The sequence below is a fragment of the Protomyctophum bolini genome, assembly GCF_963924005.1.
Source record: "Protomyctophum bolini genome assembly, chromosome: 1".
Lineage (NCBI taxonomy): Eukaryota > Metazoa > Chordata > Actinopteri > Myctophiformes > Myctophidae > Protomyctophum > Protomyctophum bolini.
In genome coordinates, this window is record NC_137862.1 from 47,021,673 (window position 1) to 47,041,256 (window position 19,584).

At 41.3% G+C, this 19,584-nt stretch overlaps 1 protein-coding gene across 1 annotated transcript; it reads right to left on the reverse strand.

Annotated features, from left to right (window-relative positions):
• Positions 1-3,762: 3,762 nt before the first annotated feature.
• On the reverse strand, positions 3,763-19,278 carry gnb5b (guanine nucleotide binding protein (G protein), beta 5b; the record flags this gene model as incomplete). The annotated part of the gene is made up of 11 exons (XM_080771108.1): positions 19,151-19,278; positions 17,372-17,508; positions 16,188-16,229; positions 14,414-14,490; positions 13,256-13,388; positions 10,359-10,502; positions 9,145-9,236; positions 8,208-8,256; positions 6,251-6,347; positions 4,939-5,105; positions 3,763-3,774 (listed from the first exon to the last, which is right to left on the reverse strand). Exons 1-11 carry the CDS (start codon positions 19,260-19,262, stop codon positions 3,763-3,765), a joined length of 1,062 nt encoding a protein of 353 aa, XP_080627234.1. The 5' UTR covers positions 19,263-19,278.
• Between the last annotated feature and the right edge of the window lie 306 nt (positions 19,279-19,584).

Here is a 19,584-nt window from a genome sequence, read left to right on the forward strand (position 1 = left end):
AGATTCTGTAGGTATATTTTGCCACTCAGTATACTGCATACAGTCCAGATATGATGATGATGTCACACGCATACCCTCTATAGTTTAAATGCAATGTAATCTGAACGGAAGAGGACATGTGATGTCAGTATGTCACACACATCAGGTGGAGGTGAATGTCATTTTATTTATAGCCATAGAATTATCAGTACTGTATCTGTTGTCAAATGCTCTTCATAATGTTTTTTATTTTTCCTTTTACTAATTGCACGTCAGGGGCATAAAACAGCAGGTGCTCAAGGCAGGCATGCAGCCCCCATCCTCCCCCAGCCCCTCTCCTCCCCTGCATTTTCCCGAATCTCATGGCAGATGATGTCACATTTTAGGTCCAGATTTCTATGAAAGAACAGAGTGACATAGAGCAAATGATATGGGGAAGTGAGAGCAGGCAGAAAAGAGACAGTAATTCCATGACACAGAGCGCGGAAACATCGACGTAGCACTGACGCTTCACGCTTCTGTGGGTTTCCCCGTAGACCTATAGATGACTGATCTGATGACTCTCATGACGAGGGGTCTCTCTCGCTTTCTAGGAAAGTTAGCACACTGAATTAGAAGCCATTGTTCTTAGTTTGACTCTTGCTTCTGAGATGACCAAGGCAGGTTTCTGAACTGTACACAGCCCACCTCTGAGACAGAGTTAGTATAGACAGTAGACGGAAATGCTAGTGACAACCAATTATTATTATTTTGACTGTAAAGTCCAGATTTCAATTTGGACAAGGTAATCTCCCACACTCGTTCCCAAGAACCTAAACAAGGTTGTTTTTAAGTGGTAAAAATGTCAATCAGACCGGCCTAAACATTCCCCCCTTCCTGCACACACAGGAATTCAATGACCTTTCATATAGGGCAGCGGTTTTCAACTGATTATGAACCAGGGACCACCACGCTGACTAATAATCAACCTGGGGACCACCACCCTGACTAATAACCAACCTGGGGACCACCACCCTGACTAATAACCAACCTGGGGACCACCACCCTGACTAAGAATCAACCACTGTTGAGTTAGGTGAGGGGATATTAAAATTAATATAAAATTAAATCAAGCCCTTAACAATTTAACTGGCATTTGCTAGTCGTCCGAAGCTATTCCTTTCCCATGGTTGCCCTTACTCTGTTCTCTTAACCTTGCATATTAAACTCATAGATAGCAGACACATCATGCGATTGCATGATTATATGGGCACATTTGACATTTACTAATAGACTCAACCAGTCAATCCGGTTCACTTTCCCGTGAAATTCAAACTCCCTTTCTGTGGAAGTTCTTGATATCCGACTTCCCAGTAACTGACATTGATGTCATCATACGTACATCACCAGGTCACTTAATGAACTAGTTCGTTTCCCAATTAGTGGTCGATAAAAAACATACTAAATGCATGGCCAGGGACCACATGCAATACCTTCACGGACCACCAGTGGTCCACGGACCACCTGTTGAAAACCCATGATATAGGGCACGCACGCACACACACACACACACACACACACACACACACACACACACACACACACACACACACACACACACACACACACACACACACACACACACACAGTTCTACATCCATGGTGATGTGGATGCAGAACGCTGATCTTTGACCAAGACAGCGAAAACACTATTCCGGTAAATCAATATTGGCCACATAAACACAATGTCCCTGGTTCGATATACGTACCCGGATATAACATTTCGTGCTGGAGACAGGGTTTCATGATCAGTGTCACCGTGACCTGTCAGAAAATGTCAGATGAGTTGCTGGAGAGAGACTTTCATGGGAACATCAGAGAGAGTCAGAGAGACAATTTAAACTGCACACGGTAGGCTACATGTTCTTCATTATGTGTTTCTTTATTGATTGTGATTGGATGCATCTGTGTGGACTCAGTAGTCAGAGGACTCGTGCATGTTCCTTTTCATAGTTTTCATAGTGTCTGTTTGGGGGAGTTGAAAAGTCGATATAAAATAAAATCTGTGTGATGCGTGGACATTCTATTGAACCTGTGGCAGTTACAAGGATCATGTTACAGTACTGAAAACCACAACTGAAACAAAATGTTTTTTAAAAGAACAAAAATGGAAAAACAAACGCATTACTTCAAATGTTATAGTTTTTAATTGTATTGTCCTCTTGTTGTCGCCTTGGTGTGTGCAGTTATAAGGAAATAATCAGAAAATATAAAAATCCATAGTTTCTGTACACGGAAATTCTGTTTTGTGCGTTTCATGGACAATCAGAAGAACAGAACAGTATATCAGTACATGGATGTGTCGAAAATACTGTCGTTTTGCAGCACTGGTTCTCAAAGTGTGGTCCGGGGATCCCCATGGATCCTTGAAGGGGCTCTAGGCGGTCCCCAGGAAAATGCGGAACAGTTTAAACAAGTATGCCTCATTATATTTTGTATTAATTATTTTGCCTATATTAAAATAGCCTATTCACAAACTCACAACTTTTAAGCTTGTATTACTGCTATTTTCGGTAGAATGTTGATACGAAATTTGGTAGAGATGCTCTGATAATCGGCCGCCGATCTTCGATATTCTTCGATGTTCACTCCGATCGGTGATCGGCAATTTACCCCATCTGTGATCGGCAATTTACCTATCTGGAGAAACCGATCTTTTACACCATTTAAGTGGTATAAATGATAACAGATATATTAGCATTTTTATGACAGGCCTAAACATTCTTCCCTTCCTCCCCACACACAGGAACAGTATAGACGTGGGTTTTTGACATATACTGTAATCATTTTGGAAATATTCAAATTTGACTCTTACGCACAAGATCGGTTCGGTATCGGTAACCCGATCATCAGAAAAACAATCGGGATCGGTCCCAAAAAACCTGATCGGAGCATTACATTTGGGGGTCCTTGACAGGGAAATATTTGAGAACCTATACCGTTCTACAGTATGAACAAAATGTGCTTTGTTAAAACTGGCTTGTGTTTTGTTTTAATATAGCAGTCTTTAGAGGAACAGGGTATTGGCAGTGAGATAATGTACATTATGTACAAGACAAGAAGTACTTGTCTGCAGTTACACTACATTCCAGGGCAGTATAAACTAGACATGCTGCTGGACTGGAGGGTTATACTGTCATACAAACAGATCATCATCAAATAATGCCAGCGGTTGGAGAACATCTACGAACATTTACTTTACTTTCACTCCACTGCATTTCAAAGACAAACATTGTATTTCTGACTCATGGGACCCAATATGAGACCCAAACAAAAATACACTATGATTTATTTGTTTTTGTTCTACATTGGGTTCTACATTTCAATAACCGCATTGAAACTTTACTTTGTACTTTTTTTTTTACTCAAGAACTGCACTTGAGTACTTTGTCCACCACTGAATACTGCTAATAATAGAATAACACAATATCAGTTGTTGAGCTGACAATAACAAACATTAGGAACACAAACTCAATGAACGAGCATTCATGTTCATTACGTATAGCTTCCAACGTGCCAAAGTGTCAAACCTACACTGTAAGGATATATTGATACATGGTCTGAGGTGAGCTACAGTAACCGTGTGCATATTGTGTACAGTATATATGTGAGTTCATCATGATGACTAAGGGATGGCAACAAAACACACATTCTTACAGCAGTGTTCACTTCAGGGTCAGGACTCAGAACCGCTCTTCTTTATAGCCCTATTCCAGACTGTGGATCTCAGTGGCGCCGACAGCTTCAGGCCCAGATCTATAGAACACAGGACAGGGACACACATATTATTATAGGTGCATTCTTGCTGCCATATAGTTTGATTCATAACTGGGCGACACATTCCCATTTTAGTGGTCCAGTCCATTCTACTGCATTTGATAAATGTAACCACTGAGTGCTGCATGACGTTAAATTGTTCATTCTGCCGAATACGGGATATTCCGAATTTCAAATTAGACCTAGGGATATCCCATATTTGATCGCTTTATATCAATATGAAACGGCTACGCTGCCATGGCAACCCCACACCTGCCAATTGATTACTTAACCAGTCCACCTTTCACTGTCAGTTTGCACTCTTCAGGCACAGACAGACAGACAGACAGACAGACAGACAGATAGATAGATACAGGATCTCCATATGGGCACAAAAGGGACACAGTTAAATTAGTATTATTAGGTTCCCAAGTTGCATCGTTCTCAAGTAGGCCGGTGGCCGATGGGCACGTACAGGTCTAGTTATTATAATTTTCATGAATTAATACCAAATTAAAAGATTTTTCTAAGTGATTTCTAAGTAGTGAAAATAGCCGTTCTACAAGCTCACAACGCGGTGATAAGCGGCGTGTTGTGTGATCTGCTGTTTTCACTAGTTTGGGGCTCCGGCTCGTCTTAGGGCCGATTCATACTCCTATTTTACCGCTGTTTCGGCGCTTTAGTTCCGAAATGATTTCGGCTCGTCAGAAATTTTCAGTAGCACCGAAGAGCCTGTACTTTAGGACGGTACACGCCCCCCCGAACCTCAAATGACGTCACATTGTAGGCTCTACAGAGCCGAACCGACTTTTATTCGGCTCTAAAATAGGAGTATGAATAGGCCCTAAATCTATATATAAAGCTCATTAATCAACATGTCAGTTTTCACATCAATGTAAATGGGCCAGAGTTAGCCAAAGCTAAATTTCATCTGTAGTCCCTGGGCAGGCTCTTAAAAAATGAATGATAAAAGAAAGACAGAGTGTAGGGTGCCTGCACACAACACCATGCGTTGATGCCATGTGTGCATATGTGCAGGCACCCAACACCACGTCCATACAAAAACACAGTACAATACAGATAAAAGAAAGACAAGAAAGTCTCCACCTGAAAAGTTTGCGGGAACTACTGCTCTAGGACATGAAACACAAAGCCACCACTCACTCTCAGAGTGTTGTCCCAGGAGGCCGAGCAGAACGCAGTGCCATCTGGTGACACTTTGAGGGAACTGATGCGGTTCTCGTGCCCAAAGAGGATGGAGACGCGGGTTCCCTTCAGCACGTCCCAGGCGTTGACAGTGTAGTCGTTGTAGCCGGCAAACAGCAGGCGTCCTGGTGGTGGAGAGGACATGTGAAAAGGGGGTTTATTTCAATAATCCATACACGTCTTGAATCGAGAAAACCTGGTTGATCTTCTCATTAACCCATTTAGGCTTTTTTCTGAAAAACCTCTATATCAGTGCTCAATATTTCATGTCAAGGACCCCAGAAATTATATGTAATTGGCCGCCGACGCCCACCTGAAAATATGTTGTTCCAGGGACCCCTATTAGAAAATACTTGCCAAGAACCAACATAAGAGAAGATTTGTACGGCTTTAGCAGTGATTCTCAACCATTTTCATTTCAAGGACCCCCAGGTTTGACCTGAATTAGGCTATGGTCTCCCATTTCTATCGCTGGGACCCCAATGCATATTGTACAATCAAAGTCAATTTAACCCAGAGAGTGTACAAATGGAACCAAATGGACCTGTCATCTGTACACTCTCTGAGTTACAGACCCATAAGGGTCCATTTGGTTCCTAATTATCATTTAGCTGGGGACCCCCTGGAACTGTCATAAAGACCCAACTGAACCTGCAATATGCCCACACAGCAGCAAAGAGCAAACCAGTGCCCATAAGCACCTGCCTGTATTCTTTCATAGGAGAAAGTGCACTTTCTTTTAAGCCTACATAATTTATTCTCCCCTTTATATTATGTCTTGATGAGCCACAGTTTCTCTCTGCCCTTCACTCTTTTAATACAAAGTCTAGGCTAGGTTGTTATTCTATAAATCTGGCTTCAGCGGGAAACAAAGGAACTGGTGTGTGCTCATCTGCTCAACTCAAAGTCTTCTGTGATGGGTGCTGGTACTTATCCAAAAGACACACAGGGAATAGCGAATTAAGGCTTCGACACTCGCAAATACATAACTCTCGGCAGTAAAATGAAACCCTACAAAGGCCTACAGTACACCTAGTTCAGCGTTTCTGAGACATAATGTGGGAGTGAAGTGTGGTTTTAGGTAAGACATGGCTATAGCACATGTACCCTAGAAGACCAGTACCTACTACATGAGGGCACCTGGTTTCCAAAAACATCCGTGCGTGCACAGCCCTGCACTGAACCAATGTGTCCCCTTAACGCTCTGAACCAATGAGAGCCTTGTTCCCTTACCGCTCTGAACCAATGAGAACAGTACGTGTCCCCTTACCACTCTGAGAGAAGTCCACACTTGTAGCACCGAAAATGATGCTGTCCTTCTGGTAGATGGCGACCTCGCGGTCAGCACGCAGGTCATAGAGACGACACTGAAACACACGCACACACACACACGCACACGCACACACACACACACACACACACACACACACACACACACACACACACACACACACACACACACACACACACACACACACACACACACACACACACACACACACACACACACACAGTTGTCTGTTCATGTTGCATGTTCCATTGACTACGCAAGTCAGAGCTCACCGTATCATCAAGGTCCAAGGACAGTACGAACGTCACCACCCCAACCACAACCACATTTCTTTCACAACAACAGCTTCCACCCGGCTGGCATCAGACTGTTCTGCTGAACGAGGCCTGGCTGAACACACTTGGAACACTTTCCTTTGACAGACCTTTTCAATAGTTGGGATTATATATACCTTCTTCATGTGGATTGATGGCTCCCCTGTGAGAAATACCTTCCCTTTGTGGATCTACCATGAGGATCGTTATACCTGTGAACATTTTGGCCTGAGGCTACCTTCTTACGTGGACCTGCTGTTGTGCTGCTATACCTTTTGTACCTCATGTCTAACCTCATGTACATACTGTACGTTACCAGCTGCCACGTATGTGAACCTACCGGTGCGTTGCCACTCTTTTGCACCTGCTGCTTATTGTGCTGTATCGTCTTTTGTACAGCATAATAACAAAATTACAATCATTATAATCTAATGTTCTGGTGATATATAGGACAGGCAAACTGGACGTTGAGTCATACTAAAACGTATCTAGTACAAATCTTTGTGACAGTGTTTTTTGTTTTCTTTATTGCCAAAGGTTGCCAAAAGGTTTTTCCTCATTGACTAGACTTCTCTGTTGGCACGGTTACCTGCTTTACTGCAGTGTGTAGACAGCTGAATTAACACTTAAGCCAGCCAGATGTAAGTTAAATGATAGAGATTCATCGTGGAGCCGACAGCGTATGAATGGAGAACTAAAGAAACTTTACTGACACACTGATAAAACAACATCGGACCAGTTGAATGCATTTCAGATGCACGTCTGAAATGTTTATTTTGTGTGCTTTAAAGCTCGGCATCTTTCTTTCAAGTTACCTGATGGGCCGTTTGATTTGACTTGAACTTGCCCTGTAAAATATGAAGTGCCTGTAGTGTGTACATTGTACAGTGCACCGTCTGTTTCCCACAAGGTCTTGTAAAAACAACACTGAAAACGCTAAAAAAGTATATTGCAAAGTGTCCCTTTAAAGCAGTGGTGCAGGTGAAGGTATAGCAAGTGGCTGCAAAAAAGCATATTTCTCCGTACAATCAGGTACATGAACGATCTGACAAGAACCAGAACGAACTAGGCAAAGGGAAACACTAACCGCACACGCACACGCGCGCGCACAAACACACACACACACACACACACACACACACACACACACACACACACACACACACACACACACACACACACACACACACACACACACACACACACACACACACACACACTAACTAACTAACTTCATGCCCTCTTTCACTACATCTATAAATCTTCTCCGTGTTATGTGATCAGATCGGTGGCACTTTTGAGATTTTCAAGTGGGCACCTCTGATCGAGAACAGGTTGAGAACGGCTGCTTTAAAGGAAGACTGTGACCTTTGACCTGTGCCATCAAAGTCAGTGGAAACGACGCGGCTCTGTGGCCATGTGATTAAAACATTATCGCAGTAAAGTGAGTGAAAACATGTTTACATGACAAAGCAGGGACATCAGCAGGAAGACATATGCAGCAGGTCTTATCTCTAACCCAGTCCTTTATGGCCTTCTTCAGTCTACTGTTATGAATAAAGTAAACAATAAACATATATAGCTAAAGAAATAAAGTATAGATAAATACTGGCAGAACTCACGGTTGCATCGTCAGAGGCAGAGGCAAAAGCATCTCCGCTGGGGTAGTACCTGAGCACAAACAAACATAAAGATAAGAAATGTTAAACTTTATTGTATATACACAGTTGGGAGTTGACAAGCCGTGGCAGAAGGAATGGTTTATCACATGAACCAAAATGAAAATATTTCCTTTTTCGTGTCGCCGCTTCAGTATGGCAACAAGACCAGCCCTGAATCGCTAGCCACGCCCATTAAAGAATCACACCCGTGTGAACTGAGCGGTGCGGTGCAGGCTGTGTGTGTGTGTGTGTGTGTGTGTGTGTGTGTGTGTGTGTGTGTGTGTGTGTGTGTGTGTACTGTACTCTGTACTGTAATATTGTTATAGTGGTCAATGTGAAGCTCAACAGCTATATACAATATATATGGAATACCCTGCCCCCTTCCCTTAAAACAAGAAAATCACTGGCCTCCTTTTAAAACAGGCCTAAAATTTCACCTGTCAGCAATTCAGAGGGAGAGGAGGTGACCAATTGCTGTTTTAGAAGTTATTTTGAGATATTTGGTATTTACATCACGTCATAGTCATAGAACAAAACATTCTGTGTGTCTTGAAAGATTAGTAAGAATGCTCAAACTCGTCAGTAAACTTGGTTGAATGCCTGATTCTGATTGGTCAATCACAGTGTGTTATTTCTTGGGTCAATTTATTAATTTATGTATTAAGTAGCCATGAAATAAACGGGATAATATTCACCTTCAGGGTGATTAACCAGGGTGATTAACCACCGACGCGAAAAAACAAAACAAACCCTGTTGGTGAATTATCTCCCGACAATGACCACCTAGGCAGATATTATCCCTTACCTAATCATTCTGATTTGTCAGAATAACATTTTATTCATTGAAAAAAGTCCCGGGAATTGTAGCTGTAACTCACTAATTGGGACCTGAACTCACCTGACACAGTTGACGTCAGAGTCGTGGGTCTCGAAGGACTGGACGTTCTGGCCAGAGCGCATGTCCCACACGTTACATTTCTTATCACAGCCCTGATAAGCACGCACACGCACACGCACGCACGCACACACACACACACACACACACACACACACACACACACACACACACACACACACACACACACACACACACACACACACACACACACACACACACACACACACACACACACACACACACACACACACACACACACACACACACACACACACACACACACACACACTTAATAACAGAGCTTAATAACAATTACACTGGATCCAATTTTACCATTCCCTGAAAAGTAACAGTTTTGGACATACCAATAGCGACAATATCATTATGATGACATTTCTCTTAGAGAGAGCTTTGCTTATCAGTATCCACTACGAGGGCATATCATTCTCAACAATGGGAATGAATTAAGTGTAAGTAAAACAACAACAACTTGAAAACTAAAATGAAACTTTGAAAATGAGACATCCTCTATTTTGGGAGTGGTGAACTGGTGCAACGAACCAGCATTCCATGTAGGCCCGTGGTAGCTACCAGCTCAGAAAATAACACTGTGTTCTTTCGGTGGGTTTTCCTCTTTAATTCAGCCCAACTTTGAATCGATTAGCACCAGCTGTGCTGATTCTGCTACCGTGGCAGAAACACATACCATACCGTATATGAGCCCATAATTGCATTGCTGATTAATATTAATGTTACAGCTCTCTCTAACCAGAGGCCCTATGTGGGTTTTGAATTCAGCTGAAGGCAGCATACTGTATGTACAGTATGTGTGGCCACTCAGGCATGCTTACACCATCGATAACCTAAACACTTTCACATGATCTTTACGTCACAAGAACAGATCACTGTTCTGTTTACTGGTGGGTGCTGGAAATGGAAATGGTCCTGTGTTTCTGTGTCTGAGCTTAAATAAAAAATACTGTATAGTGGTGCAACGGTTAACTGAAATAAATAATTCTAAAACAATTTATCAGACATTGATTTGAAAAAGCAAACAAGAAAACACTAACAGTGACTGATATTCTGATGCTAATACTTTTGTACTTTTACTGAAAATATGTTTTTTTTAATGTGTTTTAATATAGTGGAATTGCTACTTTTACTTCCATCACAACACACACACGCACACGCACACACACACACACACAACTCACCCCAGACACGAAGGTGTTGCCGGTCTCTGAGGGGGCGAGGTGCAGGGACAGCACATCAGCTGTGTGACCATGGAAACTCTGCAGCAGCTGAGAGCTCTCCACATCCCACAAGGCACATGTGCCGTCACCACTGGAAGTCAAGATCTAGAATGCGTGCACGCGCGCGCGCGCACACACGCACACACACACACACACACACACACACACACACACACACACACACACACACACACACACACACACACACACACACACACACACACACACACACACACACACACACACACACACACACACACAACACACACACACACACACACACACACACACACACGCAGGGGAAAGATTGAAATGGAATATTGACTGTTATTTAATGTGTTATTTTGAGGTAAATCAAAACGGACATATGCTAATGGTCCACACTCCAGAGCTCAAACAACTGATCTATTCCTTTCCCATAGTTGCCCTTATTCAGTTCTCTGAACCTTACATTATTAATGTATGAGCAAGCAGACACGTGCGATTGATTATGTAGGCCCATTTCCTTATAATGGCAACTCCACCAGTCAATCCGGTACACTTTCCCTTGAGATTCTAGCTACCTTCTCTGTGGACGTTCTTGACGTTCGACTACCCAGTGAATGACAACTTTGACACGTCATCGTATCAGTAGAGGACTGTCTCTGTTTCCTAAATGCATGGTCAAAGACCTGTCTCTCTAGCTCTTCTGCCCATTTAGGCCTGACGTCGAAATAAAAAAAAAGTCTTCTCAAAGAATATATATTCAAAGATTTGTGCCGCATTTTCACGTTTTTTCAAAAATAGCAGACCTACAAGCTCGTAGCGCGCCACTCGGTGGCGCGCTATGAGCTTGTAGATCTGCTATTTTTCAATAGCTAAAGTATAGCATAATGCTTAGTTAAAACACCAAAAGGGGTTCCCGTTCAGAATGGGTTAGTAAAAAGAAAATGTAATACCATGCGTGACAACAATTTCATTCCAATCAGGAGATAGTTAAATTTTTTATAGTGTTCCAATTCAAATGTCTTCAGCTCATGCCTATATTTATTTCATAATTTCCAATTCTACTTGCTTATACTGTATCCTGTATGAACCATCTCACCTATTGGTATACTGACCTGAAAATGTAATTTCTCCTTAAAAGAGACGGGGAGACCCCTGTTAACAATGATTACTAGGATATAAAAATATATCTTATCTTAGCACACAATAAATACATAAATAAATAAATAAAGACATAAAGAAAATCACACTACTAGCCTTTCACTGATATCAAGTAAACTAATGGAATATTGCAATGTGTCATGTAAAATATACATAAAAGGTGTACTACGGAAGAAATCAAACTAAATATTGTACTCTTTCTCAACCCCTGTAGTATTGTAGATAGTATATTATGTAGATAATGATAATATTGGCAGGTCTACATCGCTTTATTTCCTTTCCCATTCCTACTGTGTATTGACACTGCACAATACATGGACAGCCTAGGTATGATACTGCCCCTCAGTGGTGAACAGAGGGAAGTGCAAGTCACAGTAGGACATTGCAGACAATGAACATTATATCAACTTATCAAAATGTGTAGCATTATTGGATAATAAGTAACCATGAAGTGCTTGTTTTCGTTCTCCCAGTCTCTCCCACTCTTTAATACGGGTACTTATAGGGGAAAACATTATATAATATTTTTAAATTGTCTACTGTTTATTTGTTTCCTCAATTCCAATTTCAATTGTTTATCCTGTATCCTGCATGGGTTCTCTCCGCCGATTGGATAAAACTGGTATCCCGACTGAAAAATAGTGTTTGTTAAAGAACAAACAAAATGGCATCACTTAGCCTACACTACCTTTGAGTTAAAGGGAGTTTTTGCAGTGTTCCTGTGTGGGTGCGTGTGCTGCATGCGTGACATACTGTACAGTACGGGCATTTGTGTGTGCTCACATTGCCATGCAGTATGTGATTATGAGCGTGTGTGCACACACGATAACGTGTGTGTGTGTGTGTGTGTGTGTGTGTGTGTGTGTGTGTGTGTGTGTTAAATACTGTGTCCTCAGGTCACAGCAGGCTCCGCTCATTGCCAGATAAAGGCCACTCTGTGTCTATTAATACCCCCACAATGAGGGACCATCAGTCCGTCACGTTCGTCTCCCGTCCCCTGCTCCTCGTCCCCCCACCCCCACCCCCTGGGGGCCTGCTCCTCCTGCCCTGCTGAAGACCTGACTGCACTGAATTATTCACACCACATACTGTACGAGGTGGGGCGAGGTGTGTGACTGCCAATTGAAGGCATCAACCTGTGTGTGTGTGTGTGTGTGTGTGTGTGTATGAATGAGTGAGGCATCAATTATATATTAATCATTTTGATGGGGCATACTCAATTAATATTTTCGTATTGTTTCTCTGTCACGGTGACGCCCTCGAAGTGTGAAGACCTTCGAGTGGTTAACTCCAATTCCAGATTTGTCCATAGAGCTTCTTATAAGAGCCAGACTGATTTATCGGTTTGGCCATTATTTAACTTTTTGGATCGGCAATTATAGCCCTTCGCTAAAATCCCACCCCAAAAGCGATTGTCCAATGCCAATCCAAATAGTTGCTATGCAAGACAAGCTTTGTTTCTCCCTCATTTCCTCGTATTTCTAGTTTATTGAAATAATGTCATGCACATTTTCCCAGTGCATAGCCTACTGCAGGCCTGGTTGACTCGATTTAGAAGACTTTTTGAAGCTCTTGCTACTGAAATAATCGATTATTTTATTTCATTATATGGAGAAATCCAGTAATTTTACAAATGACAAAATCGGGATTGGCATCAGGCCTACATCTGGCATCGATCAGGCTCCGTTACTGATTGATCCATGGCTTCTTACCTGCATGTCCGAGTTGGTGAAGCTGCAAGCCGATAGGTAGTTGGTGTGCATAGCGACATTTTTCTTCTTGGCCGCAAGGTTCTCGTTTTTGTCCAATGACAACGGAAACACACAGCACTTGTTATCCAATCCGCTGTCGGAGAGAAGAGAAAGGTCAAACGTCAAATGGAGTTAATTATAAAACAACAGTCAGTAACAGTCGGTGGATATTTAATGTCTCTTTCTGCGATCAATACATTGTTTAGTGAACATTGTTTTGACCAATATGAGTACAGTAGGTCAATACACAATATAACACAACTGCTGTGGTTGTATTTGGTCTCCCTGCTCATCTATTGAGAAATGTAATTGCTGTAGAAGTGGTCGGTTGGTATTGCATGAAGCTCAACATGCTATTTATCCTCGGTCGGTTTTCTGTATTAGCTCAGCAGCAGAGACTATCGGAGCTTGTGCGAGGGACCCATGTTCAAATCCCTTATGCACTCCAAGTACATTTGGGGAAAGTCTGGTTTATTATTTATATTATGACAACGGTTCTCAATGTCCGTTTCCTGTTTTAGTTGCTCTTAGTTGCTTTTAGTTGCTTTTGTTTTTACTATTACTATTACCGGTACTATGTAATTGAAGCTTTCTTGTTGTATTTTGCTCTCTTACACTCGTTGTCTGAAATGTGCTATATAAATTAAGATTGATTGATGATTGATTGAAAGTGGAGTCCAGCAACCCCCAGGGGTCCTTGGGGGGGGGGTTCCAGGGGGTCATCCAGGATTAATGAAAAATAGTTTAAACACTACAAGATCTACAAGCTCAAAACGAGTTGCATTGTGAAAGTCAATATTTTCTTATGGTGCAATATTTTTTCCAATGGGGGGGTCCTTGACATGAAAATCTTTTGAGAACCACTGATGGTACATACAACGTTGACGACGAAGGCTTCTGCCGCAACGCGTTCGTTGTGTGCTGCTTGTCTGCAGCATGCCTTACCTAACCTACCTATATGGTCAAATAAATAAGTGCCTTAAAAGCTATTGCCGTGAGCGCTGGTTTTCTTCTCTGTTTAAAATGTCGTGTCTGACCGTGCACCCGGTAAAAATGATTAAAGTGAGTGAGACGCGATGGAGTCGTGCATGCTGCCTTCTATTCGTATGGTATACGTACCCACAGGCTATAGCACAACCTGATGGGGCATAGGCACACGCCATCACCCATGTGCAAGGCATGGTCACTCCATGTTCCTGGAAAACACACACACACACGCACACGCACACGCACACACACACACACACACACACACACACACACACACACACACGCACACGCACACGCACACACACACACACGCACACACACACACACACACAGTATTCAGTATAGAGTCCACATTCTGCTGAGAACAGACAAGAGCACCCAAACAGTACTATAGAACATACCATACATATATGGGTGGTTTAAGTTAATGAGGGATATGGCAAGCCGTTTTAACATTTAATCAAACCACCCTCCTATCTGTAATATATGTTTTAGATATCCAAAACCATGTTTTATGTTCTTCCTAGGAGAAATTAGGTTCTTCCTAGGAGAAATTAGGTTCTTCCTGAGAAATTAAGTTCTTCCTAGGAGTAATTGCATTGTTCCTAGTCATAATACTAATTACAGATATCCAAAACTACATTTGTACTAGTCATGATATGAATTGCAGATATCCATAATTAAATTTGTACTAGTCACAATGTATTTTTGGATATACACAATATAATTATGGATGTCTGGAATGTTTTTGTAATTTGTAATGGTAGTTTCTCCTAGTAATAACGGCATTGTAGATATCTGAAATGGTAGTTTATCCTAGTAATAATTGCATTGTAGATATCTGAAATGGTAGTTTGTCCTAGTAAGAATTTAATTATAGATATCCAGAATGTTGATTTTAGATATCCAGATTGCAGTTACGGATATCCAAAACTAAAAGCCCAATACACATGAATGGAAAAAGTGACGTCTCCTAGGAGGAATGACAATATGGATATCTCAAATGGTAATTTTGGATAGGAAAAATGTCCTTGTGGATATCTTAAATTACAGTTTTGGATAGGAGGAATGTCATTGTGGATATCTGAAACGTTAGTTTTGACTAGGAAGAAATGAATTACAGATACATATCCAGTAGAGCGATTAAATGTTAAAACGGCTTGCCATAGAGGGATGCTTTTAGTATATATGGTTAAGACTGTCCCACCAAAGAGACAGGATTAGTCAGGCAATAGAACCCTGCTGCCATGTAAAGTGCACTCTCTGACACACACACGCACACATACACACACTTCAGGGTCAGTTGATGGATAGATAATCTTTGGTCTCCTCTCTGGAAGGCATACATACATTATCCTCCTGTCCAGCCCTCTCTCAGGAGTAGAGCAGTACAGTACAGTACAGTACAGTACATGAACAGTCCATCCGTGGACGACAGTACTAAAAGCTGTATATGGAGAGCATTAGGCTTCCTTCTAAAAATGAGATAGCTATCATTCCCACGGATTACACTGGCCTTAAATACTGACATTAAATGGCCAGTTCTCTGAAGACCTTTAACACTGAAAGTGTTACCGCAGAAGGGATTACATAATAATAATAATAATAATAATAATCTTTATTGTCCCAAAGGATATTCATCTTCACAGGTCTGTTCAAACACAAACAATAAAACACGATACAGAAAAGGATTCAGAGCCGTCCGAGTTATGTCCCGATAGTGTTCTACTCATTATGAATAATGTGACCCTTTCTGGCCTGTTTTCCTGATTTCTATCCATCTCTATTATTTTCCCCTTTCTTGAGAACTTGTCAGCTTGTATGACAAATAATTATTTATACACCTGTATGTAAACCTGTGATAATGAAGTTGAAGTCGGGCTGAAATACCTGCTTTACTCACCTTGTTAAGGGTGAAAGCGTCCCAGACGATCACTTTCCCATCCTAGAAGTAGATGTATTAGTGTTACATGGAGCAGATGCAGACTATCACCCATGACTGAAAAGTCAATGTGATTGATTTATTGATTGATTGAACATCTTATTAACAGTTTGCAGAATTTGCAGTTCAAGGAAAGTACAGGTCAATACAAAATATGCTAAGGGAAAAAGCACTAAGCCTAGTTTACATAAGGGTCCTCCATTTTCAATCCATCTATACATTTTAAAGACATAGAAATATGTACTTCTATGTATGTTTCGAAAAAAGGAGAACATGTACTATATAGAGGGGAGGGGGGACTTTTTACAGGGGCCGGTTTAGAATTGCAGCTGCCCGTAAGTGCGGCCTACAGATACAGTACAGACATACTGTATCTACAGATATCCCTATAGATATTCCAATGCTAAATTAAATTGGTGTTCTCAAAGGGACTTTCTATGAAGATCGACAAGTAGGATAAGACTAGTGTGATTGGGGGTGTGTGGTGTTATTTGCATCAAGAAGCTCAAGACAAGCTTTAAAAACAGTGTGTGCAACAACAGTAGAAAATATTACAATCTCAGTGTATCACACATAAAAGATATAGCCTAGTATATCAAATATTTAGAAAGAAACAAATCAATTAAAAATGACAAACAAACATATAATTTCTCTGCTGTTGGGAAGAAAACCTCCAAAATGTAATATTTTCAGGAAATTATTATTATTTTCTTTTTCAAGAAATGAAGAATTTCTTTTATAATCAAAGCAATACTGCCTCATCAACGTTGGTATGTGACTTAACATATCGCCAATTACTTGCACGAGAGGGAGAGAGGTGGTGGAGTTAGTCATTTAGCAGCCAGCTTGAGAGTCAGTTAAGAGGTTTTGTCTGAAGCGCTTTTTACTACTGTTCATTGGTTCAATATTTATTTTTAACCAACACACACAAACGGTGTTCAACATTAGAACTGATTTATGCAAAAAATAATAATCAAAAACCTCAAAAATTGATTTAGGTGGTTCCTTCCCGACAGCAACGATTATACAGCATTATAAGTAGAACATTTGGTACAGTATGTATGTATGTATGCGTTCGTGTGTGTGTGTGTGTGTGTGTGTGTGTGTGTGTGTGTGTGTGTGTGTGTGTGCATGTGTGCGTGCACCTGTGATGAGCTGACAAGGCGTCTCTTGTCTTTGCACCAGTCCATACAGAGCACCTTGTTGGAATGTCCCTTCAGGACACGCCTGGTCTTAATTGGCAGAGCACCCAGAACCTCCACCTTCTCAGCCACCTTGTGGACTGCACACGCACATGCACACACACACACACACACACACACACACACACACACGCACACGCACACGCACACGCACACACACACGCACACACAGTTATGTTCATTTATTTCCTATACCAGGTTAGGTTGCACCTCAAAGTGTAGAATAATGACAATACAATCTCACACACACAGGGTGAATATATATATATTTTTGGTAACCTCCCCCCCCCCTGTATACTTATTTGACGCTGGATTAAATGAATACGTATGGTGATATATGTGTTATGAATACTGTGACAGTATGTGTGTTATGACTAAATGTAAATTAATATTGTAACAGTCTATGCCTACACATTGTTGTGTACATTGTTACAGTATTCACTTAATCATAATGATTAAGTGAATACTGTAACAATGTATATGGTAATATGTGTTACGATATATGATTACATTAATACTGTATAGGCCTATAATGACAGTACTATGATATAATGTAATGATTAACAGTACTATGATGTAATATAATGATTAAATTAAAATTGTAACAGTAGCCTATAACAAGGTAGCCTTCCTTCATGGTGTATGTGTTATGACTAGATGAATGCTGTAATAGGTTATATGGATACGGTATGGTATGGTATGGTATGGTATGTCATGGTTAAATAAATATTTTAGCAGTAGCCCATATGGTAGGCTATGTGTGTTACTTACGATTAAATCAATAGGTCTACTCTAACATGGTGGACCCTATTGTAAACAAGTGTAATGCTTTTATGGTGTCGTCCACATATAGTTAACAGTTTTATATTGAGTTGTGCTTGAAATGTACTGTAATTCTCCAATCTGTTAATAAATACTTCAATCAATCAATCAATCAAAACAGCAGGCCATAATAAATAGGCACTATATCTTAATACTGAAACTATGTGTGTGTGTGTGTGTGTGTGTGTGTGTGTGTGTGTGTGTGTGTGTGTGTGTGTGTGTGTGTGTGTGTGTGTGTGTATATATATACAGTATATAGCAATATGTTATTTATTATTCAATTAATATTGTAACAGTAGCCTATATGGCTTAATGCATATGAATGATTATGTATAGGCTATATTAAGGCAGTAGTTTTCAACCAGTGGTCCGGGGACCACCAGTGGTCCTTGGGGGGTTCCAGATGGTCCCCAGCTAAATGATGGAGAGTTGGTAACCTAAATGGATCCTTATTAGATCTTTAAATGTTGAGAGTGTGAAATGAAACCAAATGGACCCGCGTGCAGGTCCATTTGGTTTCATTTTACGCTCTCAAGAGTTATACATTAATTGTTAAACATCTGCATTGGGCTACTTTACAAGAAGTCTAATTAGACGATGTATAAAGAATTGTTATTTTGATCAACGTTTGTCTGTCTTTCCTCTGGTATAGGCTACCAACACCAATACAGCATGGATGGAATTGTGGACAAAATCTCATCCAACGACAACAAAATATTCCAAGGTTTTAGTTTTAGGTCCGAGAGGCTAAATGTCATCAAATGGTACGTCCGTGGCTCAAATGCAGAACACATAATGGGCCTTTATATGGAAAAGGGTTGAAAACCCGTGACTGTATGAAGGTAATGCATAATAATGTGGCATGCATGCATGCATCCATCCATCCATGCACTGACTCACGCTCTACATCGTGCAGCTTGTTCCTCTCCTCCTCCAGCTTCTTCTTCAAGCTGTCGCTCTCGTTCTTCAGCGTCGACAGGGTCTCTCCCTTCGTCAGACCCTCACACGCCATCTTTAACAAACAATACAACGCCAAGAGAATTGTTATATACCTTATACGTATAATAATGCGAGTTATGCGACCGCCACCTCCCAAAACACGATCACACCTCCTCCTCCCTGGCTCCTATACTGTCCGGCTCCTGTCTGCTGCCGAGTGCTGCTGCCTGCTGTGGAGGCTTCTAGTTCTCTCCTCCTCCTCCTCCTCCTCCTCCATTCGAATTCTACTGCGTTATACCACACCGTACGACGGTGTCGCGGTGCCGAAAATAGCAGGTCTACGACCTTAGACTATACTCTACTACGACACGCTCACAAGGCGTCGCGAGCGACCG